Source organism: Salvia hispanica, chromosome 3 (assembly GCF_023119035.1).
Source record: "Salvia hispanica cultivar TCC Black 2014 chromosome 3, UniMelb_Shisp_WGS_1.0, whole genome shotgun sequence".
Taxonomy (NCBI): Eukaryota; Viridiplantae; Streptophyta; class Magnoliopsida; order Lamiales; family Lamiaceae; genus Salvia; species Salvia hispanica.
The window spans coordinates 30,081,403-30,108,235 of record NC_062967.1 but is presented as its reverse complement, the minus strand read 5'-3'; the positions used below and the strand labels follow the sequence as shown (position 1 = coordinate 30,108,235).

General features: G+C 36.5%; 7 protein-coding genes and 1 non-coding gene across 8 annotated transcripts; 5 read left to right on the top strand and 3 right to left on the bottom strand.

The window, feature by feature from the left end:
• Positions 1-2,964: 2,964 nt before the first annotated feature.
• LOC125209831 (putative glucan endo-1,3-beta-glucosidase GVI) lies at positions 2,965-3,961 on the top strand. The gene has a single exon (XM_048109409.1). It carries the CDS (start codon positions 3,188-3,190, stop codon positions 3,959-3,961), a length of 774 nt encoding a protein of 257 aa, XP_047965366.1. The 5' UTR covers positions 2,965-3,187.
• Positions 3,962-6,852: 2,891 nt separating this feature from the next.
• Positions 6,853-7,470, top strand: LOC125209829 (glucan endo-1,3-beta-glucosidase-like). Its single transcript, XM_048109408.1, has one exon. It carries the CDS (start codon positions 6,853-6,855, stop codon positions 7,468-7,470), a length of 618 nt encoding a protein of 205 aa, XP_047965365.1.
• Positions 7,471-8,641: 1,171 nt separating this feature from the next.
• LOC125209828 (putative glucan endo-1,3-beta-glucosidase GVI) lies at positions 8,642-9,923 on the top strand. Its single transcript, XM_048109407.1, has 2 exons — positions 8,642-8,705; positions 8,974-9,923. Exons 1-2 carry the CDS (start codon positions 8,642-8,644, stop codon positions 9,921-9,923), a joined length of 1,014 nt encoding a protein of 337 aa, XP_047965364.1.
• Positions 9,924-10,941: 1,018 nt separating this feature from the next.
• On the top strand, positions 10,942-11,013 carry TRNAC-GCA. Its single transcript has one exon. It is a non-coding gene; the product is annotated as a tRNA-Cys (tRNA).
• A 503-nt stretch (positions 11,014-11,516) lies between these two features.
• Positions 11,517-14,406, bottom strand: LOC125213789 (tubulin beta-1 chain-like). The gene is made up of 3 exons (XM_048114525.1): positions 13,935-14,406; positions 13,100-13,369; positions 11,517-12,368 (listed from the first exon to the last, which is right to left on the bottom strand). Exons 1-3 carry the CDS (start codon positions 14,326-14,328, stop codon positions 11,683-11,685), a joined length of 1,350 nt encoding a protein of 449 aa, XP_047970482.1. The 5' UTR covers positions 14,329-14,406; the 3' UTR covers positions 11,517-11,682.
• Positions 14,407-14,551: 145 nt separating this feature from the next.
• LOC125216156 (actin-depolymerizing factor 7-like) lies at positions 14,552-18,055 on the top strand. Its single transcript, XM_048117793.1, has 3 exons — positions 14,552-14,560; positions 17,294-17,525; positions 17,595-18,055. The coding sequence occupies exons 1-3, from the start codon at positions 14,552-14,554 to the stop codon at positions 17,888-17,890; spliced, it is 537 nt and encodes a 178-aa protein (XP_047973750.1). The 3' UTR covers positions 17,891-18,055.
• A 20-nt stretch (positions 18,056-18,075) lies between these two features.
• LOC125209827 (protein O-glucosyltransferase 1-like) lies at positions 18,076-20,796 on the bottom strand. Its single transcript, XM_048109406.1, has 5 exons — positions 20,692-20,796; positions 19,184-19,755; positions 18,899-19,091; positions 18,561-18,836; positions 18,076-18,479 (listed from the first exon to the last, which is right to left on the bottom strand). Exons 1-5 carry the CDS (start codon positions 20,794-20,796, stop codon positions 18,132-18,134), a joined length of 1,494 nt encoding a protein of 497 aa, XP_047965363.1. The 3' UTR covers positions 18,076-18,131.
• A 1,213-nt stretch (positions 20,797-22,009) lies between these two features.
• Positions 22,010-25,064, bottom strand: LOC125211013 (O-glucosyltransferase rumi homolog). The gene is made up of 5 exons (XM_048110684.1): positions 24,722-25,064; positions 23,081-23,664; positions 22,809-23,001; positions 22,460-22,735; positions 22,010-22,373 (listed from the first exon to the last, which is right to left on the bottom strand). The coding sequence occupies exons 1-5, from the start codon at positions 24,833-24,835 to the stop codon at positions 22,014-22,016; spliced, it is 1,527 nt and encodes a 508-aa protein (XP_047966641.1). The 5' UTR covers positions 24,836-25,064; the 3' UTR covers positions 22,010-22,013.
• Positions 25,065-26,833: the final 1,769 nt, after the last annotated feature.

Here is a 26,833-nt window from a genome sequence, read left to right as displayed (position 1 = left end):
GGAATACTCGGAATTTTACTTTGGACGGACAATCAATGATATTATACCTATAGCGGCTAATAATAATATTTAAGTTGAGCTTGAATTAAATTGATTTCTAATTTAATTAGTGAAAGCATGAATTGTGGCCCGAATATAATTCTCCATAAATCCCTGAACTGGCCAAATATAAACTCTATATAAAGAGGACTAGACCTAAAGACCGAAAACTAAGTCTTATCGACCATCCCTTGTGAGAAAGAGAGTGGCCGAATTTATCGAGTTTTCATACCTCGAGTTAGTCGTCTTCAATTCTTATCCAGTCTTTTAGGTTTAACGAGCTTTGTCCTTACAAAAGTCAAATTTGAGTTGGGAAAACTGATCAAAATGATCAATTCGAATTCATTATGTTACTATACAATTTACTGAATTAAATACATATAATCAGTATGATCATTTGTGATTATATGACTACAAATGTGATTTCTAGCATGCAACCTGATATATATACACTTATTTGAATGTAAATTTTCCAATCAAACTTATTAGATCTTGTATTTGATTTATTGAAACTACAAATCTTCCGCTGCAAACCCCAACATAAACACACCGAATTTTAAGTTTGTAATATTTTAGAACAATTTCAAATTTTTTTTAAAATAACTAAAATTAGACCAAAGTTTATAATTTAAGGACCAATAGCCCTTTTGCTAAAAGCTAATGGTCCACTCTATTTATTGATGGTTTTTATAAATTCAATCACAATCATATCAAATGAATTCTATGATATACCCCTTCCGCCCCACTAAAAATGAAACGATTTCATTTTCAGGACGTCTTATTAGAAATGAAACATTTCCTAAATTAGAAATATCTAAAATATTTCCTAAATTGGAATAACAATCTCTCTACTTTTTCTTCTCTTTTACTTTATTCTGTCTTCATAACTCGCAGCATAACACTAAATAAAATCTCGTGTCGAAAGGACGGAGAGAGAGAGAGTACAATAATAATTTTGTCAATATCAATAATTTCAATACAATTCCAGTCAGATATTATGAATTTCACAATATATTTTTAATTTTTTAAATCCTCGATAATTTCAGTTCTTGTCATATCTCATGAATTCTAATAATATACTTATAATTTCATTAGTCCTCGATAATTTTTAATTCAGTTCCATACATATCTCATTAATTTTAAAATATATTTATAATTTCATCAATACTTAACTTTTAATATAATTCCAATCACATCTCTATAATTATAATATATTTATAATTTTTTCGAGTCTCTTTAAATTTTAATTCAATTGCAGTGATACCTATTCTATCTATTCTATAATATATTTATAATTTTTATCATTAATTCAATTCCGGTTATCTCACTAATTTAATATAGTAAGTATTAATTAACTGGATAAAGCATGTCATTGTCAAGTATAATTTCCATATGATTAAAACCCATATGTTAATTTGTGTTTATCTTTATATTTATATCCATTTATCTATAAAAAACCACACATAAAGAATGTAAAATATTAAGTAGGTTAATATCTTATATAATAAATTCTCACCACAACATTATAAAATAGAGAAAATACATCAAACGCCGAATATTTCAGCCTTCCTAATATAAATAGGTTACAATCAATCCCATAATAATTCTCATCCAGATATTTTACTATAAAAATAAGAAAATACATTAAAAAAGCACTACTATCCACCCTTTAAAATTCCTATCTAGCTAACATTTTTACAATGGCAATACTTTGCTATTCTTCTTTGGCCTTTTTCTTGACTATCTTGCTGCATAATCATCCAGGTAAGAAAACACCTACTCTTATCCAATGTCATTTAATTTAAAGTAAAATAGTTTGAAAATTCATAAAGTTTAATCAAATTATAATATGTTTTATAATTCATACAATGTTTATTATTATTCGCTGTTATCAAATGTGAATAAGTAGGTACTATGTGTGCTGCTAAATTATTAAAGATTCGTATCGAGATATAAACTACAATATTGATCACCAATTGAAACGTGTGGGACATTTGCAAACAGTTGGATGATCAGTTTGCTAGATTTTTAATGATGCGAATGTTTATTGCTCCCTGCATCCAACATTATGTGTCTCGATTTACTAGGCAACATGAAATACTATGAAGAAATATAGATGTAAATAGTTATTGCAATATGAGTCGTACAATATATAGTATTATTAGTTCTATAATAAAATATGAATGAAATGAATTTATGAAATGAATTTATGAAATATACATTCCACTTTTTAATAATTTATTAGTCCCAGAAAAATACTGTTACTTTTGAAATGAGAAACGAAAGAGATAAAGAAATGATTGAAGCAGTGAAGAATGCACCCTAAAGAAAAATAGTGGATTTTTTTTTTTTTTTGGGGGGGGGGGGGGGTGGGGGGGGGGGGGGGGAGGCTATCTTTATGTGAAAATGGAGTAATAATTTTATACTACCTCCGCCCCACAATAAATGTCACATTTTACTATTTTGCTCTCTTCTACAATAAGAGTCATATTTCAATTTTACCATAAAAGATAAGTAGAGCTCACATTTCACCAACTAATTTTACTCACATTCTATTATAAAATTAATATATATAAATGAGATTCGTAATCCACTAACTTATTCAAGCCATTTTTTCTTATATTTTTTAAAACTCTTGTGTGACACTTAATATGAGACATAGGTAGTAGTAGTACTAAAATATGAATAAAATAAATTAGTAAAATATGCAATAATCAATCAATATACTCATAACAATAAAAGAATATAGTAGTAAGACTGGGGGGATGGATGAAGTATTTATTTGTTTGTAATTAAATAAACGGTGACAATAGGAGGCGAAGCTGCGGTAGGAGTCAACTACGGCCTCAGCGGAAACAACCTTCCACCGCCTTCCGCGGCCATATCGCACCTTCAACAGACCGGAATTAAAAAAATTAGGCTTTTCCAACCCGAGAAAGCGGTCCTCCACGCCTTACACGGCTCCGGCATCTCAGTAATCGTCGGAACCCTCAACGGGGACCTTCAACCCCTCGCCTCCGACACATCCGCCGCCGCCGCCTGGGTGGCGGCCAACATCCTCCCCCACCACCCCGCCGTGACATTCACCTGCATCGCCGCCGGCAACGAGGTCTACCCCGGCGATCTCGCGCAATTCATCCCCGCCGCGATGGAGAATCTCGCCGCCGCACTCGCCGGCGCCAATCTAAACATCCCGGTCTCCACCGCCATCTCGATGCAGCCTCTCTCCACCTCCTACCCCCCCTCCGCCGGCGACTTCTCCGACGCCGCGAAGCCGATCATGACCCAGATCGCGAATTTTTTGAAATCGAAGGGGTACCCTCTGCTTGTGAATGTGTACCCTTACTTCGCACGTGCGGGGGACCCGGCCAACGTGGATCTCGACTTGGCGCTTTTCCGCCCCGGAAGCACGGTTGTCCGCGACGAGGGGAGGACCTACCTCAACCTGTTCGATTCGATGACGGATGCGACGTACGCGGCGTTGGAGAAGGTGGGGGCGGGGGACGTGGAGATCGTCGTGTCGGAGACGGGGTGGCCGAGTGACGGAGGGGCGGACGCGGGAGTGGAGAATGCTCAAACGTACGTGAATAATTTGATGGGACACGTGGCGTCTGGTAAGGGGACGCCGCGGAGGCCGGGGAAGCAGGTGGAGGCCTACATATTCGCGTTGTTTAACGAGAACATGAAGCCGGAGGGTGTAGAGCAACATTGGGGTTTGTTTTACCCTAATCTTGCTCCGGTTTATCAGCTGAATACTCCTGGCGGGAAAATAGGAAGCAATCCTACTCCAGTTTATCAGCTGAATACTCATGCCGGAAATTCAGCAAGTGGGAAAAGAATCAACACTTTGACCGTGGAAAAACAAGTTATTTTTATGGCTTGCTTAGTATATTTGACACATCCATGTTTTGCCACATGGTGAGGCACGTCACTGTGCTTCTAAATCTAATAGATGTTGGGCAATATGTACTCAAGAAATATAAATTGGCTAGGACTTATTCTTGCAAATATCGAATAATTTCAACGGTAAATAACAAGAAATGAAGCAATTAAAATTGTGACAAAGAGATAGAGAAGACGATGATGTTTCTCAATTAGATAAATTGTTTCAGACTTGAACCTTCTCCAAAACATAAAGACACTGTTTTCAAAGGATGCTTTTACTAAAATAAAAACGTAAATAACTCCACTACACTAGTTGACAAAAAATTGAATGCAATCACAAAGTGTTATCTTCAAAGAAGATCGCAAGTGCTAAAAAATGAGTCTTAAATATTTACAAGTGAGTCAAAGCTACCTTATTACAAACCCTAGCCGGGTATTTATACTACACTAAAAATAATACAACAAAATAAAAAATAAAAAATTCAAAAACGTGTCTGAACTTGCCAGCGATCGAGTCACTAGGGCCGGTCTGGAGTTAGTTCTGCGCTAGCGCGTCGATGGTTCGGCACTGCTTTGCGCAGTCTTCATAAAATTGTCATAACTCTCTCATTCGGACTCTGATTGAGGCGTATAAGGTATTCTGCAAAGCTCTTTTGAAGTTTAAGACAATGGTGATCTTAGAAGAACATTGTAAATTATCATGATTGGTTAATTATTGTTTGAATCATATCCCAACTTTGGTTTGGCTCCTTGCCATGCCTTCACCCTAACTAGTAGCTCTTCTCATACCCCAATTAGGTCATGACCCTTAATGCCAATGCCATTGTATTATACTCCCTCCGTCTCCAAAATTTTGACACAGCTTACTATTTCGGTCTATCCCCCAAATTTTGACACACTTCACTTTTTACCATTATTGGCAGTGGACCTCATATTCCACTAATTCATTCATTCTCACATTTTATTATAAAACTAATAGTTTAAAAGTAGGACCCACATCCCACCGACCTTTTCAACTCACTTTCCGTTACATTTCTTAAAACCCGTGCCGGGTCAAACCATATCAAAATTTGAGGGACGGAGGGAGTAACATATTTATAATTTCATCGGTTCTCGATAATTTTTAATTCAATTCCAATCATATCTCATACTCACTTCTATAATATATTTATAATTTTATCATTTTTCTATAATTTTAATTCCATTGAAGTTATATCTCATGGTTCTATAAAATAGGGGCATGTTAGGGTGTCACCACCTTTTAAAATAACACCATACCACCATTCCTAGCCAATCATTTGTACACGTGGACGAATAATAAGCTGTCACTTGGCAAAAAAAAAAAAATTCTGAAAAAGACGGCCAGCAATATGATGTACACTATACAACAATTTTTCTTGGCCAGCAATATCCAACACGCTATACAGCAATCTATAGATTGCTGTGTAGCGTTTATAATTTTGTTGTGTAGCGTTTATAATATTGCTGTATAGATGGTGTCACGGTGTCACTTTCAGAGGAGTTGTCATTTTAACACAAACCCTATAAAATATTTATAATAATGTTATCAATTAATTCAATTCCAGTGTCATATCTCGAATTCAATAATACATTTGCAATTTGAATGTTCAATTATTTTTAATGCAATTCCAGTCATATTCAATGAGTTCTCTCGAACATAATTACAATTTCATCCTATAATAATTTCCAGTAATTCAATTCTAGGTACGTCTCATCAATTCTACTGTCTGTAATCGTTTTGTCCGGTTTTCCCCACAAAAAAATTAGTACAGTACATTTATATTGTTTGACTAAATATAACTGTACAGTCTATCCATATAACTCCTAATCAATATTGTAATCCATAAGAAACAAAAACAACCCTTTAACTGGACAAAGCATACTATAATTTAATTAAACCCAATAAATATAGGTTATTATCCCATAATAAATTTTAATCGTGACAATGTGAAATTGAGAAAATACATCAAACAAAAAAAAATAATTCAGCAAATAGGCTACAATCCATAATAAATTTTCATCATGATATTCTACCATATAAAATTGAGAAAATACATCATGCAACAAGCACTACTACCCATCCTTTGAAATCCCTGTCTAGCAAACGTATCTACAATGTGTTTCCTTTTCTATTCTTCTTTGGCACTTTTCTTCACTATCATGCTGCATAATCATCCAGGTGAGAAAACACCTACTCTTATCCAGTGGCATTTAATTTAGTAAAATACTCTGAAAATTCATAAAGTTTGATCATTATGATATGTTTTCGGGGTATATTTAAAATTTATTATGATTTGAACTTTAGAATCTTTCACTTCTGGGATACAGACCCCACAATCCACTAACATTACATTCACTACTTTTTCTCTTCATCTGTCTTACTTATTCATTATTTTCATTCTATTTCCTACTTTACTAATTTCCCTTTGTTAACTTTACCAATTATACATTAAAACTCGTACGGTTTCAAATATTTCTATTTTTCAAATACAGAGGTAGTACTACAGTAGCATTTATTGTCGAATTGATGAAGTATTTATTTTTTTCCAAATTCAGTTAACTGTAACGATAGGAGGTGAAGCTGCCGTGGGAGTCAACTACGGCCTCCTTGGCAACAACCTTCCGCCGCCTCCAGCAGCCATAGCGCGCCTTGGACAAATCGGAATCACCAAAATTAGGCTTTTCCAACCCGACAAGGCAGTCCTCACCGCCTTACACGGCTCCGGCATCTCAGTAATCGTCGGAACCTTCAATGCGGACCTTCAACACCTCGCCTCCAACAAATCCGCCGCCGCCGCCTGGGTAGCGGCCAACATCCTCCCCCACCACCCCGCCGTCACATTCACCTGCATCGCCGCCGGCAACGAGGTCTTCCCCGGCGATCTCGCGCAATTCATCCCCGCCGCGATGGAGAATCTTGCCGGCGCACTCGCCGCCGCCAATCTAAACATCCCGGTCTCCACCGCCATCTCGATGCAGCCTCTCTCCACCTCCTACCCCCCCTCCGCCGGCGATTTCTCCGCCGCCGCGAAGCCGGGAATGACTCAGATCGCGAATTTCCTGCAGTCGAAGAAGTACCCTCTGCTTGTGAATGTGTACCCTTACTTCGCACGTGCGGGGGACCCAGCCGACGTGGATCTCGACTTCGCGCTTTTCCGCCCGGGAAAGACGGTTGTTCGAGACGGCGCGAGGACTTACCTCAACCTGTTCGATTCGATGACAGATGCGGCGTACGCGGCGTTGGAGAAGGTCGGGGCCGGGGACGTGGAGATCGTCGTGACGGAGACCGGGTGGCCGAGTGACGGAGGGAAGGACGCGGGAGTGGCAAATGCTCAAACGTACGTGAAGAATTTGATTGCCTACGTGGCGTCTGGTAAGGGGACGCCACGGAGGCCGGGGAAGCAGGTGGAGGCCTACATATTCGCGTTGTTTAACGAGAATATGAAGCCGGCGGGGGTAGAGCAACATTGGGGTTTGTTTTACCCCAATGTTACTCCGGTTTATACTATTAATAGGATTGGTTGATACCAAGATATGTTTATGAATATGTATCTTGATTTACTTATTTGAATAATTGTACTCTTCCTACAAGATTAATATGCTAATAAAGTTTATACTATTTGAAGATCTTGAACACAAATCAAGAGATCGAATTCATATCTTCATTCAATTCGAAACGCTTCGGATTAATGTAAAACCCTTATTTGTGTGGTGTGTGATAGTAACACATAAATTATTAAAATCACCATAATTTAAAATTGGAATGATATATGCTTATATTCAATTATTAAAAGCATCCGAATTTTATCAATTTATCACTATCCTTATATTTATTAGTGTGGTGTGTAAATTTATCATTATCCTTATATTCACCATAATATTCTAATATAACAAAACATTCTTATATTGCTCACTCAAGAATTATTATAAAAAATGATTTTATCAGTATTAATTATATTAACATAGAAAATTTTGGGTATTATACTATAGTGAGAGGCATGATAGCATATACTCCATATCACAATCTTGATTTGTATTATAAATGCACATTATGGTATTTCACAATCTTGATTTCGTGTATTATACTATAGTGAGAGGCATAATAGCATATATTTTACTATCACAATCTTGATTTGTATTATAAATGCACATTATTTGGAATGTAGAAATATACCAATATTTTTTTATAGCTTGAATAGTCTTTTAGTCCAAAAAATTGAAAAGTGCAAAAGTATATTGAATAGAATGTACAAAGTACAAAGTACAAACATCAAAGTTAAGAAATTTTTTATATAGTTCATTCACTCTATTAATTAGGAATGTGGAGTATTTATAAATTTATAAATCCTCGGTGTTTAATTCAATTCTAGTCATATCATGAATGCTATAATATATTTATAATTTTATCAATCCTCGATAATTATTAATGGAACACGCCATGTTATACTAGTAGCAGTATCATTTAATATGCCTGTACCACAATTTTTGCAAGAATAAAGCATGCCAATATCAAGTAATAATTTCCATATAATTACACCCATGCACAATTAAAGAAAATATTTCAGCATGCTTCATACTATAAATACTCTAATATTCAATAATAAATTCTCTTCATGATATCCCACTATAAAATTGGGAAAATACATCAAACACAAAACTCTTAACCTTTAAATTTTCCAATATAGTAATTCTTACAATGGCCACACTTTTCCATTCTTCTTTGGCATTTTTCTTCACTTTCTTGCTGTATAATCATCCAGGTAAGAAAATCACCCACTCTTCTCCAATGTCATTTAATTTAGAGCCAAACTATCAAAAAAATCATTATGTTTGATCAACGTTCATAGTTTCTCCGACAATTTTCTAATCAATTTTATTACCCTTATGTCAAGCATTATATATATTTTTAAACTATGTATTTCACTTTTATATATTAGTACTATAATAATAATTTGATAAGAATGAATCAAATTTGATCAAACTTGGTGATTAAATGAGTGATTTCGTCAATATTTATGTGAAAAATAGGAGGCGAAGCTGCCGTAGGGGTCAACTACGGCCTCAGCGGAAACAACCTTCCACCGCCTTCCGCGGCCATAGCGCGCCTTCAACAAACCGGAATTAAAAAAATTAGGCTTTTCCAACCCGAAAAAGCCGTCCTCGACGCCTTACACGACACCGGCATCTCAGTAATAGTCGGAACCCTCAATGCGGACCTTCAACCCCTCGCCTCCGACAGAGCCGCCGCCGCCGCCTGGGTCGCGGCCAACATCCTCCCCCACCACCCCGCCGTCACATTCACCTGCATCGCCGCCGGCAACGAGGTCTTCCCCGGCGATCTCGCCCAATTCATCCCCGCCGCGCTGGAGAATCTCGCCGCCGCACTCGCCGCCGCCAATCTAAACATCCCGGTCTCCACCGCCATCTCGATGCAGCCTCTCTCCACCTCCTACCCCCCCTCCGCCGGCGATTTCTCCGAGGCCGCGAAACCGGTGATGACTCAGATCGCGAATTTCCTGCAGGCGAAGGGGTACCCTCTGCTTGTGAATGTGTACCCTTACTTCGCCCGTGCGGGGGACCCGGCCAACGTGGATCTCGACTTCGCGCTTTTCCGCCCCGGGAACACGGCGGTCCACGACGGAGAGTTGACCTACCTCAACCTCTTTGATTCGATGACGGATGCGGCTTACGCGGCTTTGGAGAAGGTCGGGGCCGGGGGTGTGGAGATCATCGTGTCCGAGACGGGGTGGCCGAGCGCGGGAGGGGTTGAGGCGGGAGTGGAAAATGCTCAAACGTACGTGAATAATTTGATAGGGCACGTGACTTCGTCCGGGACGCCGCGGAGGCCGGGGAAGCAGGTGGAGGCCTACATATTCGCTTTGTTTAATGAGAATATGAAGCCTGAGGGTGTAGAGCAACATTGGGGTTTGTTTTACCCCGATCTCACTCCGGTTTATCCCCTTACTAAGATTGGTTGATATATGAATATGTATCTTAGATTTATATACTATATTATTACATAATTGTACTCTTACTATAAGTTTTTAGGTTTGCTTATTTATATTATTAGTACATAATTGTATTATAATAAGTTTTTTATGGCAATGGAAGTGTTTACTACTCCGTATTTAATATCAAATGCATGCATAGTGTACATACTTAAAAACGTTGAATATCAAGTAGTACTCACTTGACACGTGTTCATATTAGCGAGAAAATATTTTGAGGAGATTAATAAGATGATCAATTGATGAATTGAGGAATCTTGGAGACATGTAGAAGCAACTTTAGACTCAGTTAGAGGGCGTGAATATGAATATAATGATTTACTTTGATGCAGTGCGAATTTTAAGAAAAGTGTATGTAACAAAATTAGTCAAATGACAATCATAGATTTATATTGTAGTATTAATTTTAATCATGGAATATTAGTATAATGATTTCATGAAATAAGTAGTTAGATGAGATTTTAAACCGCGTACATCCCAAAATAACAACATAAGACATTATTGTGTGGATGAGGGTGTTTATTTTTACCATTCCGTTATCAGATTCATGGATAGTCTACAAGTCATGATACAACTTCAAATATCAAGTACTTTTTGAACACTCTCAATTTAAATGTTAATATTAGCGACCAAAAAATTTGGGGAAGATTCTAAATAGTATTACCGAGCTTGCCAACCAACAAGCTACGAAAGTTTCATCGGGTTGTAAGGGCAATACAGGATGTGAGACTCACGATTGTAAATAAATTTTACAATATTTTAAAATCAAATTTCCTTATTAAAATTTTAATGTTGATTTAATAGAAAATAAAGTACTCTATGAGTTTAAATTTCTCGATCGTTGTCAAAAATAGAAATGACTTCGACTAAAGTAAAAGTCGATGGAGAGGAAAAGTGGAGCTCGAAAGTTATATAATACTACTGTACAAAATTATTTTCAAATCAAGAACCTTATTACAATGTATGTGCGTTGATTACTCAACATCAAGGGTCCATAGCTCAGTGGTAGAGCAATTGACTGCAGATCAATAGGTCACCGGTTCGAACCCGGTTGGGCCCTGATATATCATTAAATTTTTTATACTACTTACAATCTAGAGATCTTTAATGACAAGATATTCCCTACATAAATGAAAATATATCCATATATTTTTATTTTTTCCTTTGTCAATCTAATTTTTTTATGCTAATTACAATCTAGAGATCTTTAATGACAAGGTATTCCCTACATAAATGAAAATATATCCATATACTTTTTATTTTTCCTTTGTCAATCTAGAGATTTTTAATGTTAAGAAACCTTACATAAGTACCCTACATGATGAATAAATATATTTTCATTTAATAAAATTATATCCATATTTTTTTTTTCCTTTGTCAATCTATAATGTAGACACTGATTTTAACTTTAAAAGGGAATGGATTTTTGAAAGTCAAATGAATTCAAAGTTCTTTCTTTCAGGAAAATTAGAAAATGAATACCACTAATAGCTACCTAATCTCAGAAAGCAAACCTACAAATGTATACTCTTTAGCATAAGTAAAAGAAAAGGCATTCATGCATACAGCCTAAGAAATTCATTCATATTCAATATAAAATTTAGGTAAAGCATATGCATAAGACATGCCAAGAAAGCAAGACTAATAGTAGCAATCTAATCCCAGAAAGCAGCTAAATCCCTTAAAACACAAACAAAAAACAGCTCAACCACAATAACAAGACAAATACTCAAGCCTCCTCCTGATACTCATCTTCGTCTTCATATTCATAGCCCTCCTCGTCCTCATCAGCCGTTGCATCCTGATACTGCTGGTATTCAGAAACTAGATCATTCATGTTGCTCTCCGCCTCCGTGAACTCCATCTCGTCCATTCCCTCACCTGTGTACCAGTGCAAGAAAGCCTTCCTCCTGAACATGGCCGTGAATTGCTCACTCACCCTCCGGAACATCTCCTGAATGGAGGTGGAGTTACCAATGAAGGTCGACGCCATCTTCAGACCGGTTGGGGGGATGTCACAAACAGTCGACTTGACGTTATTGGGGATCCACTCAACAAAGTAAGACGAGTTCTTGTTCTGGACGTTGATCATCTGCTCGTCCACCTCCTTTGTGCTCATCTTCCCACGGAACATGGCTGAAGCTGTTAGGTAACGACCATGGCGAGGATCAGCAGCACACATCATGTTCTTCGAATCCCACATTTGCTGGGTGAGTTCGGGGACGGTGAGGGCTCTGTACTGCTGTGACCCACGAGAAGTGAGCGGAGCAAAGCCAACCATGAAAAAATGCAGTCTGGGGAAAGGAATTAAGTTGACAGCAAGTTTGCGGAGATCTGAGTTGAGCTGCCCAGGGAAACGCAGGCAGCAAGTCACACCGCTCATGGTTGCAGAAATCAGATGGTTGAGATCACCAACTGCAAAACATGATTTTAGCAGAATCAGACATTATGCTGAAATGAAATTTTCACAAGCACACATGAAATCAGAATGCAAAAAAATCCGAATGGCATGTGCCAACATTAGCCAGCACATACAAGCTACCATGAGACCATGTGATGGCACATGACTGTCTGATTATATAAACTGTACAGAATAAAAAACGTAGTCAACGTAACAGAAGCATATATTTTTTGTTGGATATACAGCAGCGAAGCAAACTTTGGTTTCCTTAAATATCAAACACACAACTTACAGCCAAAGATTCACAAAAGTATGACACGATCATGTAGAAAACTATAGGACTGCCAGATTATATAAAGTATAGGGAATAGAAAGCAGTCAATGTTTAACAATAGCATCAGTTTATGTTGCATATCCAGTGACCAAGTAAACTTTAGCTTCCTAAAAATAAAACACACAACTTACATAGCTAAAGATGCACAAAAGTAAGATGGAGTAGAAAACTATTGACTGTTGAATTATATAAAGTGTAGAGCATAAAAAAGTAGTACACAACTAGACGTTTAGCATAAGCAAATTGTTCTGTTGGATATCCAGCAACGAAGCAAACTTTAGTTTCCTTAAAAGTCACACATGGTTTCCAGAGCTAAAGATGCACAAACATACGATGGCATAATCATGTAGAAAAAAATATTTAACAATTTCATTCAGCATTTGATAGATACAACAAATTAGAGCAACTTACAGCTGGGGGTGGTAAGTTTGAGGGTTCTGAAACAAATGTCATACAAAGCTTCATTATCCAACACCATGCATTCATCAGCATTTTCAACAAGCTGGTGAACAGACAGAGTGGCATTGTAAGGCTCAACGACAGTGTCCGACACTTTAGGCGATGGGAAGACGGAGAAAGTGAGCATCATTCGGTCTGGATACTCTTCCCTGATTTTAGAAATCAGAAGAGTTCCCATTCCTGAACCTGTTCCACCTCCCAATGAGTGGCACACCTGAAATCCTGAGAAGATGACAAATAAACTAATGCTTTAGTCAAGTGAAATTGCATAACTATTTACACGAACAATCTACATTCTCTTCATCAACAGTTAAAAACAATTTCAAAATGCTTGATTATATTCACGATTTTGCAGAACTCATTGGAATACAAATCAGTTAAAAAGCAGTCACTATATAAATAACCTATGAGATCTTCAAAGGAAATGTGATATGAAAAAATCATATGGTGTTTAAACAGTAAAAGTCGTAATATCCAAGATCCGATCATTTGAATGCATAAATTTCCACATGCAGTAAACTTCACTCTTAAAAGAGGAACCAAAATCAACAGATGTACTCAAATAACTCCAAAAATAAATTCACGAGCGCATATTCGCTTTATAACTTCATAGCAAAATCGCAAGGTCTGAGATCTAAACAAACCGATAAAAACCACACACAAATCCACAGATCTACCAATATCGCATCAAATAAAAGCAAGTAATACTACATTTCTTAGACGAGACAAAGCAGTTTCGAAATGTGAAATCAGATGAAAGTTCAAACAGGACTAAATCATAACTCACCCTGTAAGCAATCGCAATTCTCAGCCTCCTTCCGCACAACGTCAAGCACCGAATCGATTAACTCCGCCCCTTCGGTATAGTGCCCCTTCGCCCAGTTGTTTCCGGCGCCGGATTGGCCGAAAACGAAGTTATCAGGCCTGAAAATCTGGCCGTACGTCCCAGATCTAACGCTGTCCATGGTTCCGGGCTCCAAATCCATGAGCACGGCGCGCGGAACAAACCTCCCGCAGCTGGCTTCATTGTAGTAGACATTGACGCGCTCCAATTGGAGCTCGTTGTCGCCGCTGTAGCGGCCGGTGGTGTCGATGCCGTGCTCGGCGCACACTACCTCCCAGAATTTCGCACCGATTTGGTTGCCGCACTGGCCACCCTGGATGTGCAAGATCTCACGCATTTTCGCAGTTTGCAGAGAGAGAGAGAGACTGTGGGGTGTGTGAGGGTGAGACAAAGTTAGGGTTGGTGATGAGTGATGAGGGACGAGTGGAAGGGGTTCAAATAAGCGGCAGTTTTTCAGTGGGAATTTGAATTTTGAATTTCTTTCGAAATAGTAAGAGAGATATTTGTTTTGATCGAGTGGCCACGCTCTCGTGGTGGCGTGGGTTTACGCGCTGGGTCACATGGTGCGGGTACGTGGGCATGCGATATTATCTGTTTTCAATATATTTTCTTTACTTCTCACATTTATTTCGACAATGGTTATACCTATACATTCTGAAATTTGAATTTAGAATTTTGTGAAAATGATATGAACTTGTGTACAACGATTTACACAAACTATTGAAAATTCAAAAATATTAGAACAAATTAGTAAGATTTTTAGTAAGGGTTTAATTTTCCATTCTACAAATTAGGATGAGGCTCAATTTTGTCCTTTTTAATTTTTTTTAATGGTGGGATGATATGGACTTTTCTTTTGCAATGTAAATTATAAAATGACATTGTTGTGATACATTATTTTCCTTCAAATATTTTAAATCGTGGAAAATGGACAATAAGACTAGAAGATGTCACATAATAGATGTCACACTTTTCTTTTTAGTTTGTTCCACGAAAAATGTTACTCCTATTTCCTTTTTTAGATATAGCTCCCTCTCACATTAATATAAATACAATATCTACTTTTCCACTTATTACACAAAACAACTTCACCTAAATTCTTGTGTCAATCCCAAGTGGGTCATCTATTAGTATATTACAAGACTTGCTTTAGAAGCACTTTAAATTGGAATCATCGAAATGAACTCATCAAGTAATGTCAGATACCATTCAACATAACTTCGATATAAAGCAACAGGAGTAAGGAATCAAAAGCATTGAATTTCCATAATATTGGAACATAAAACTTTATTTGGAACACTGTTTTTCGATTTTCATATACAAATACAGAGGATAAAATAATGAGTAATGAATCAATTTATCCCATCTTAAACTCAAAAGCTACTATAAAATACAATTTATCCCATCTTAAACTCAAAAGCTACTATAAAATACAGTAAATTTGATAGTAACGATGAAACACAATTGAATTGGTAAGATATTTCACTAATGCACCGGTATATGACGTGTGATTTGTAATCACAAAAATATTGACAATTCATTGTTCAACAGTAATTGTATGAATGGGCAAATTGCTGAAAAAATTAATAAGTTCGACAAATTTATGGTCAATCCTTAAACTTTTAAAAGTAGTCAAATTATTATATAATTTTGATATTCTTCTCAACTATCTCATTGATTTGGATTTGGAGGAAATTGTTTATGATCTGAAAGCTGAAATACATTTGTCTAATTTTATACTCTGTATTTATATTTTCCAAACTTAAATCCGAAATTTTTGTTAGTGATATAGTACAAATTTGCATAAAAAGCTACGGATTTCAACTTCTGCTTCATATACAATTTTCTCAAAATTCAAATAAAAAAAATGTTAAAGTTATAAGAAAACGAATTATTTTTAAAGTTATAAGAATGTTCAACAACGTGAATTTTTGGACAATTTATCCTACTAATAATGATAATCACATTATTCTTAAAAAACTTAAGACTATAATAAGATAGGCCCAACTCTAAATATCTTCTCACTATGTATGAATTATTTTGGGTTTATGATTCTTAAAATATACTGTGTGTATGTGTTTCTTTATTAGGAAATACATAGCAGCTTATATTTATAGGCCCAGTTAAGTAATTACGTATTTTGAGACATTATTTCAATAATAATGTCATTTTAACACTTCCAAACTAGTAACAAATAAAAACATAATTTTCAACATAAAAGTATTAAAATATCCCTTGAAAAAAGTTGGTTAACCATATTGTAGTTTGGTTCGGTTTCGGTTCATATTGTAGTTGGTTCGGTTCGATTTGGTTTTGGTTTTGGTTCGGGTTCCGATTAATATGATCGAATGTGGTAATGTAAAGATTAATTCGAATATAGTTAAAATGATGGAAGTAAAAGCTGGTTAATTAAGGAGCGAAAGACTAATCTTAACCCTGTGATTAGTAAGGAGTAAACCATCTTCTTCTTCCTCCTCTCCACATTCATGCCATTTCCACTCTGAAATCATTTCCTTTTTCCCTTCATTTTTTCCCTCTTTTGCAGGCGTTTGAAGACAAAATGGTACCTACATTCTCTCACTGTTTCCTAATATTTGCCTTATTTTAGAGATAAGATTTTGATGATTTCAATTTTGGAATCTAAGCCAGTTTGCATGGTCTAGTTTATATATTGTGATTCAAATATTTGTTTTCTTAATTTATGCTGAAAATCTCTACTCTTTTTTTCTATGCTATGTGCTTTCTATTTCACCATGGAAACCCTGTACAATTTGTGATCTACTGCTGTGTATTGTTTTCTGCATTGTGATTTGATATTAGTGTGATCATCGACGAGACAAACACGAATTGTTTGAAAATATATATTCATGTTCGATTTGATGGATTTGATCAAGTTAAACCCTATAAATATTGTTCGTGTAGGTAGATGCCTAGATGGGACTTGCTACTTAATCTCAGGAAAATGTCACATAGCGTTAGACAAGCTTGGGTTAAGTTCAATCTCGGAACAAGTTAATCATGAGCAACCGAACACCGATGTAGAATGCATTACGAGCCATTGAATTTGGTGTTTTGGTTGCTAAACTTGAGAAAGAGATCTATGACTATTCAATTTCTATTTTCTACATAATGTTAAGCTATTGAAAATATTCTTGCTCGGGGGTGTTCGATTTGATGGATTAGATAATGAATCTTATGAATAATAACGAAAAATTATCTCCGTATTTGCCATTGTTCAATTTCTACATAATGTTTAGCTTTTCTATCACTTGTTCTGTGTGTTTATGAGTGCTTAGATGTAGGCGAATTCCGCATCCGGGATGGCTGTGGATGACGAGTGTAAGCTCAGGTTCCAGAAACGAAACTACCGTTACATCACCTTCAAGATCGAAGATCAGGAGGTGGTGCTGGACAAGCTTGGCGGCCCTGATGACATTTATGACAAGTTCACATCATCTCTCCCTGCCAACGAGTGTCGCTACGCTGTCTATGATGAGAAATGCCAGAAGAGCAAGATCATCTTCGTTGCGTGGTAACACTAACCTAGCTATTGTTGCACATCTTCATGAAGTTAATGTTTTAATTTATTGATTCATCACATGGCACCAGAGACATCCAAAGTGAGAAATAAGATGGTCTATGCTAGCTCAAAGGACAGGTTTAAGAGGGAATTGGATGGAATCCAAGTTGAGCTGCAAGCGACCGATGCCAGTGAAATGAGCCTAGACATCGTAAAAATCACGTGCTGCCTGATTGATTACAGACATCATCTTCTATTCGGTTGCAGCTCATCCCCCTATGGCTTCATGTTGTCTGGTTGTTTTCTTGTTTCACAGCACAGATTTGTGCTGTATTTTGTCTTAGTTATAGCAATTCTCTCTTTTTATGAACTTTCTTGATATGCAATAGTCTTTATTTGCACTAGAGAAATTGTTTTCATTCTCTAAACTACATAAGCAACTTGAAAAAGCCAGGGGAGACTTCAGAAGACACTTGATCATAATTGAAACATTCATTTGGCATGCCTATATCACTATACGTGTGAACGAAGACGAAAGAAGAAGTAGACGATGATGATATTATTTAAGTAGATTATTATGACTCTGCCAGGATTACCTTTCCCCAACATAAATTTGCTTATTATGACTTTTTCCAGTATTCTCTTTCCCAAGTGTCTACTTGTTTCATTCCATTATCTTTTCTTTCAATCACAGAATGAAGATAAGCAGCGTTGTATGGCGGAGGCATCGTGCATGGCTGTGTCGAGGCAGGACCTACGAGTGAATCAACCATGAATTTCTTCTCAAGTCCCTTTGCAGGACAAGCCAGCAGCTCCGAGCAAAGTTCAGACGCTTTCTCAGGTATGGTGGGCTTGTATTGCAAGAGCTTAGCGTACTCGCTCAACAAATGGAACATGTAGTCGTAAATATAATCCATCTTTAGATCGTCTAGGATGAAACTGCTGGCGGCCTTGCCCATGGCCTGAGCCTGTTACTCGGATAAACAAAACACGCGAGTCAAGGTTTTTAACAGTTGAAAAACTAGTTTCATTGTGACTATAACAACTACCTTTTCCTGATGGTTGGTTCCCCACTCCACCGCATGCTTGATGGATCTGCACTTGTCTTCGTCCTTAATCGGCCAGTAATGCTTCAACGGCATCAAGCTTCTGGTGAAGAATTCGTAAAAAATAGGCTTGACGAGCAGCGTGACAGAATCGCATGCCATGATGTATTTCTGACTTGCAGACCAGGCAACTCCTTCAATATAGATTTTGAATCTGTGAATGCATTGGCTTGCTAAATCTGATTGCTTGTAACCCTTCTTCTGTTCCAGGCCCCAGTTCTGCAGTTTCGACACCCTTTGTCAACACTCACCGAAGCAGAAAAAAGGTCGTTTTGTTTTACCTGAGCGTAGATACGAGCGTTCCAGTCCTGTTTATCCGAAACGTTACACTTGAGTAAGTCCATCCTCGTGGCAGCTACAAGCGGATTACCCTTCCAGTAAGCGTACGGCTCCCTGTCTCTCCATTGAGTCCGCGTATTCCCTTCTTTTAACTCCTTAGACAGCGCCTCCCACGGCTTTATATTGATCTCGGGCCTAATTAATCAAAACAGTTAGTCTGGTGAAAACTACCACTACCATGTACAGTATAGTATATGGATGGAAAAAAAAAAAAACAAGTTAGTTACCAGCCCCAGAAAGACCAGTCTGGAAACAAAATGTCCAAGGAAGAGTCATTGCCACAGTATCCGAACAATGGAGGAGGTGCGGGATCTTTAGAAGCTCGGAAATTATCCTTGGTGATAAACGGAAAAGTATTACAGTCGAACATGAGGTCCAAGTCAGGGAGTTTGCCCGGATACCGCCTCAGCAATTGTAAGATTCCCCATAGTGTGAAAGTATCTCTGCTCTGATATGGTCTACCGTATTGTTCCACGTAAGCTTTCCCGTCTACCACCACTAGTCGGAAATTTGCTGTCCGTCTGGCGCTCATCACCATCTCCCTAGTAATACCAGTCTCCCTCCATGGCGAGAGGTCTTCGTATATCCAATGGAAGTAATCCGGACATGATGATGGTGGCGAAGAGGCTTCGGCTGAAACCTGAGACAGATAGTAACTGGCAGGGCAGGTTCTAGAGAGTTCGCCCAACGAACAGTTTAACGGGATGTGTGTGGCCTCGGGACCAGTCTCGAGATTTCGGGTCGAACCCGAACCCGAACCCACCTCGGGTGTAAACACTTGGTATTTTGAATCCATTAACTGCATGCACCAACAACTTGTAAGTTGTAACATCACCCAACACTTGGAATGATATAATTATGTATACGAAACCGAACGCGAGCCGTGATTTTAAGAGGATCAATAATGGTTGGATTTGAAATATTTTCAAGCATAGAGTATCTTGGATTATTTTGACATATGAAATTGCATAGAAAATGTGGTTCATCTTTGCCAATGTCTAAGCAGAACAAAATTAGACACAATTCAATATTTTGAAATGAAAAGCAAACCTTTTGTAGAATTGTAAAAGGAGCATGATCAGTTTTACCATTTATGATCATTAACGACACAGATCAATTATGAATGATATGCCAATACCAACATAATGTGTTAAACTAGTGGTAGAGTGAGTAGCAAAAAATAACTGCCTAAGTAATTAAATGATATAGTACTAGGGGTATGTTAGGGTCCTTACAACATCTTATTGTAAAACACAGCACAAATCACAGCCCTTGGATCCTTAGATTGGATGGTTGTGATAAGCTACATTATTATAATAAAAATCTACACTATTAGCGAGGTACATTGTTAGACTAAAAATTTACATTATTATCCGAGCTACATTATTAGGCTAAAAATGTACATTATTAGATGACATGTGACATTAATCTGACCGTTAGATCACAAGATCTAATGGACTACAAGTGTTTTGAGTTTTACTTGTACTTAGCATTTTGATATGAATACATGTCCCTGTAGAACTATTTTTCAATTTTTAAAAGAGATGTGGTTTCGATTAGTTATTTTTTTTAAATATAAAATTGTGTAATATTGAAAAATATCAAATTATAGTATAATGGAATATGATCTAATTTGATTCTTTTTAAGATAATTTGTTAAAATGAAAAAAAAATGAATTAATAAAGAGTTTGAATTATGGCGGCAATATTAACATAAAATAAAATAAAAACTTACAGAGATGTAGAAGAAGCGCGTGCAAATGAACACGCCAAGAGTAGTGACGGCGAAGAAGAGCGCCACCAACGACGATCTCTCCAGCGACCATTGAGTCGCTTTCATGCCGACGGTTACTCTCCACCGCCAGATATAAATATATAAATTAATTAAATAAATAAGCGAGAAAAATTGATGAATTTTGCAGATATAGAGAAGATTTCTTCTTCAAATTAATTCCAATTTTCTATCATTTAAACTTGTTTTTTTTTAAATTTTAGAAGAAACAGATTTTATTTAAAAAAATTCAATAAAGCATATCAATCACCTTCTGCGAACAAGGCTTACGATGAACTATACAATATAATAAGAATAGATCGTCGAAGAAGGATGTGGTAATCGCAAAAACACGTGAAACTATATATAATACTCTTATAATAAAACAAAATAATCGAAGAGAGATGTGTTAACATTTATGATATAAAATATTGGTTAGACAACCATGTGAATCATGTGATGGAAAATGAACTTAGTAAGTATCTAACGCTATGTATTGATGGTTTGTTACTTGATTAAGAGGATTGAGTGATTTTACAATTATTAGATTTCTCTTATAAGTTTATTTGTTTATTTGTGAGAATTTTAAGTTTGTCATTAGACTCTTGAGATTGACAAATAGTACTATCTGGTTTTATATTTTGTGTATCCACCTTCTTATCCTTATACATGAAATCATTTATTTATAAAATAATGGCATTTATATTGTAATGTGGATTTTTTTTTAAATTTTTTTTAAAATGTTACGTCAAATCCTGAAAGGTATTCGATTTCCAAAATCCGCCATTAAATTGTTGGCAAATGAGTATTGTTTCGTACATATACAAAACTGAATTGTGTGTTTTATATATCGTTTTATCACTCTATTTTGCTTATGTAATTATTCTGTTTTTATATATACTAGGTAGTTTTTAAATTTGCAGATTTAGGTTGTTTATGTATGTTCTTTTCATTTTATTTTTTGAATATTAGGTGGTTTGTATATTTTATATTTTATTTTTTTATCAGATTTATATTTTTAATTCATTTGTATGAAGTTGTTTTTTGTTTTCCATCTTCTAGTTTAAATATTATGAGGTTGCATTTTTAGAATCTTATTTTGAATAAATATTTTAATACTTTTGTAAGAATAGAGAATCTTTCCATTTACCGTCATGTTTTCTATTTTAGATTAGATACTACTATTAGATACTCCAGTTTTTATTTTTTATTCTTTTGTTTTACATTATACGATTTTTTAGTTTAATTGCGCTAATTGTTATTTTGTATTTTAATATTTGTGATACCTACATTTGCTTATTATGACTTTTCCAGTATTCTCTTTCCCAAGTGTCAACTTGCTTCATTCCATCATCTTTTCTCTCAATCACAGAATGAAGAGAAGCAGGGTTGTATGGCGGAGGCATCGTGCATGGCTCGGTCGAGGCAGGACCTACGACTGAATCCACCATGAATTTCTTCTCAATTCCCTTTGCAGGACATGCCATCACCTCCGAGCAAAGCTCAAACGCTTTCTCAGGCACGGTGGGCTTGTATTTCAAGAGCTTAGCATACTCGCTCAACAAATGGAACATGTAGTCGTAAACATAATCCATCTTCAGCTCGTCTTGGATGAAACTGCTCGCGGCCTTGCCTATGGCCTGCGCCTGTTGCTCGGATAAACAAAGCACGAGTCAAGTTTCTAAAAATACCGGAAGAATCTTGCGTATTATAATTTATAAATTATAACTACCTCTTCTTGATGGCTGTTTCCCCACTCCACCGCGTGCTTAATGGATCTGCACTTGTCTTCGTCCTTAATCGGCCAGTAATGCTTCAGCGGCATCAGGCTTCTCGTGAAGAAGTCGTAGTAAATAGGCTTCACGAGGAGCGTGACAGAATCACATGCCAGAATGTACTTCTCGCTCACAGACCACGCCGATCCTTCAATATAGATCTTGAATCTATGAATGCATTGGCTTGCTAAATCCGATTGCTTGTAACCCTCCCTCTGTTCCAGCCCCCAATCCTGCGCGACACCCTTGTCAAAAATTTACCGAATGGAACGAAGCAGAAAAGGTCAAAAGTTGGTTTTATTTTACCTGAGCGTAGACACGAGCGTTCCAATCGCGTGTCTCCGAAACATTACATTTGAGTAAGTCCATCCTCGTGGCAGCTACAACCGGATTACCCTTCCAGTAAGCATACGGCTCCCTGTCTCTCCATTGAGTCCGCGTATTCCCCTCTTTCAACTCCTTAGACAACGCCTCCCACGGCTTTATATTGATCTCCGGCCTAATTAATCGCAACAGTCAGTTTGATGATGAAAACTACCACTACCATTACTAATACTACGACGACAAAAACAGCATACCAGCCCCAGAAAGACCAGTCGGGAAATACGATATCCATTGTGGAGTCATTCCCACAATATCGGAACAGAGGAGGAGGCGCGGGGTATTTTGGTGCAACGAACGCGTCCTTCTTTATGACTGGCCAATCAACGCAATCAAACATGAGGTCAAAGTCAGGGAGTTTGCCCGGATACCGCCTCAGTAACTGCAAGATCCCCCATAGTGTGAAGGTATCTCTGCTCTGAAACGATTTACTATATCTTTCCACGTAAGCTTTCCCGTCAACCACCACCAGTCGGAAATTTGCTGTCCGTCTGGCGCTCATCACCATCTCTCTAGTAATACCGGTCTCCCTCCACGGCCAAAGGTCGTCGTGAATCCAACGGAAGTAATCCGGGCAAGATGGTGGTGGCGAAGACGAATGGAGTTTCGCTTCGGCTGAAACATGAGACGGATAGTAATTGGCAGGGCAGGTCAGAGAAAGTTCGCCCAACGAACAGTTTAATGGGATGTGTATGGCCTTCGGAGCATTCTGGAGATTCCGAGTCGAACCCACTGCTTCGGGTTGAAGCACTGGGCTTTGAGGGGAATTTGTATCCATTAACTGCAACAAGAGATGCACTAATAGCTTATTACACCACCTAAGACTTTGAATCATATAATCATGTGCATAGGCATAGCAACTAATTAATTAAGATGAAACTGTAGCTAAATTCTGAATTTCATTTTAGATACTCTCCTCCAGTGTAGTAGTAAATATTTTATGTTGGATTATTTGACAGATCTAACCATGATATTGCATAGAAAATGTGATTCATCGCAGAACAAATTATACTCTATAATTATTACTCCCTCCGTCCACGAATAAGAGTCCCGTTTTTCCATTTTTGTCCGTCCACGAATAAGAGTCCCGGTTCATAATTACCATAAATATAAATGGTAAAGAGACCTCACATTCCACTAACTCATTCCACTCACATATCATTTAAAACTAATATATACAAGTGGGACTCCTATTCCACTAACTTTCTTCCACCCACTTTTCTTAACATTTCTTAAAATCCGCGCCATTTAGAAATGGGACTCTTAATCGTGGACGGAGGGAGTACTATTTTTTTACAAATTAAAAAAGCAAACCATGTGTACAACATTTGTGATCATTCAAGACGCAAATCAATTATGAATGTTGTCCAATACTATCATTTGTGTCTCCTCTTTGTCATTTCATTTATAGGTTGATATTTAAAATGCATAAACAAGTAAAAGAACAATCAATATATAAATCGATTATGGGAGTGGCATCTAGGTAATTATGATAACTTCAAAAGTAGGCTAACTAATTCAAAACAATTCAAAGTGTACAGTATCTTTAGTTGAATTATTTATAATCATGTTCCTAGATGAATGGGGCGCACATGCAATAAATCACATTACAGGACCACAAAAGGACACGTAACACATCACATTTTGTTAGTCAAATAAACAAGCATGGAATTCAAATGATCAGCTAGCAAATTTGAAATCACACTTTGGGATTATCGGTGTCGTCAGGAATTATGCATTAAAATATTCAAAATAATATAATAAATAAATCAATCTAGTTGAAGTATGTCGGCAATAAAAATTACTAGTACTAAATTAAATAAAATGAGAGTCCTTACGGCGGCGGCAGAGGAGTCGAGGAAGCGCGTGCAAACGAACGCGCCGACGGTGAGGACGACGAAGAAGAGCGCCACCAGCGACGATCTGGCCAGCGGCCGCCGGAGCGCCTCCATTCCGACGGCTGCTCCAAAAATAATTATTATATAAATAAGAAAGTTTGGATTTTATAAGTTGATAGAGATTGAAGAAAATGAGAGAGAGGAAATTTGGATAGTTTAAAAGAGAATGAGAGAGGAAATGTGAGGAAATTTTTTTGGCTCAAATAAGCAGAGTTCACCGATAACGAGACACATATACGAGTCATTTCAATAAAGCATAGACATCAGCCAACGTTGTCAAGGCATGCCTCTCTCCTTTTATTAAACAATGCAATAATTTAATAAAATTTGATAATCGAACAAGCATTTCATACATAATCTAAACACAAACAGAGAGTAAATCATAAATTATGAAATAGGTGTAGGGTTAGGCAGCCATGTGATAGGAGAGGAATTTGTTGACAAATCAATTATCTGCAGTTTATGTGTTGGGGATTTGTTACTTGATTAATAATAGAACTGAGTAATTTCGCATTTATTAGATTTTTATTGAATTTAAGTTCAGATTTTGAAGGAGAATCTTGACTCGACAGAATCACAAATACTAGTATCTGATTTTTCATCCGACCAAATCTCAAGATAATATGCATTTTTCAAATTAATAAATTAAATATGGGAGTTTGGGATTTGGATTCACACGTATCTAATACATTGGGAATATATACTTTATTAGTTTATATGAGGTTTATTGACGAGTATTTAAGATTGTCTAGTATACTTGTAGTAATTAAAAGCTACCGAGTTGACAATGAATAGTGTTAACTTATTATCGTTGGGAATAAAAATTTTGTTTAATATAATCGGCAAAATGAGATTTACTCCCTCCGTCCATGATTAAGAGTCTCATTTCTAAATGGTGCGGGTTTTAAGAAATGTTAAGAAAAGTGGGTGGAAAAAAGTTAGAGGAATAGGGGTCCTACTTGTATATATTAGTTTTAAATGATATGTGAGTGGAATGAATTAGTGGAATGTGGGGTCTATTTACCATTTATGGTAATTATGAACCGGGACTTTTATTCGTGGACGGACCAAAATGAAAAAACGGGACTTTTATTCGTAGACGGAGGGAGTAGGCAATAAAGGATCAATTACAAGGTGCATTTAATTTACATAATCTTGTTTGGAATATACTACTACAAACTATAAAATCTTCTTCTTTTTTTTTTTTTTTTTTAATGGTACGTAAGATGTAAAATTTTACATTTTTCTTCGTAATATACTTTTGTGTATAAAATTTAATCATTCATATCATGTTGTTTCCACAGGGCCATATTAGGGTGTCACCACCTCTTAAAATAACATCATACCACAATTTTTAGCCAATCATTTGTACACGTGGACGAATAATAAGTTGTCATGTGGCAAAAAAAAAGTTAAAAAAGACGGTCAGCAATGTGTTGTACACTATACAACAATTTTTCTTGGACAACAATATCCAACACGCTGTCTAGCGTATTGAATATTTTTATGTAGCATTTATAATATTGTTGTATAAGTGGTGTCACGGTGTCACTTTAAGAATTGATTGTCATTTTAGCATAAATCTGTTTCCATATTTAATAAAAACTTAATAATCAGCAATTAGAAAGAATATTTAATCTGTTAAAATAAATATATATCGACAAATAATGGCTTCATTTAAGTTTTGCGGTGCTGGGTAATTATTTAGTCAATTCAAATAGAAGCGAAGAAGTTGACGATTCGCATTTAATGGAGTACTATATTTAAAATATTACATTGAATAAATTATTTTAGTTAAATCATTAATTCAACCTAACATATTACCAATTTTGGATATTCGGATTTTTGAATTTTTTACTTCAAATTATCTTTAATTCGTTTGTTCAAATTCAGCTCAATTTTTGGAGTGAATATTAGATTTTTATTATTAAAATTTAAAAAGTGTCACATTTTTTATTATTAATATTAATATACATTACTCCTATTATTTATCTGTATCAAGATGCAAGGCGTTAATTGGAATGTTAATGTGTAATTCTCTTAAATAATAAA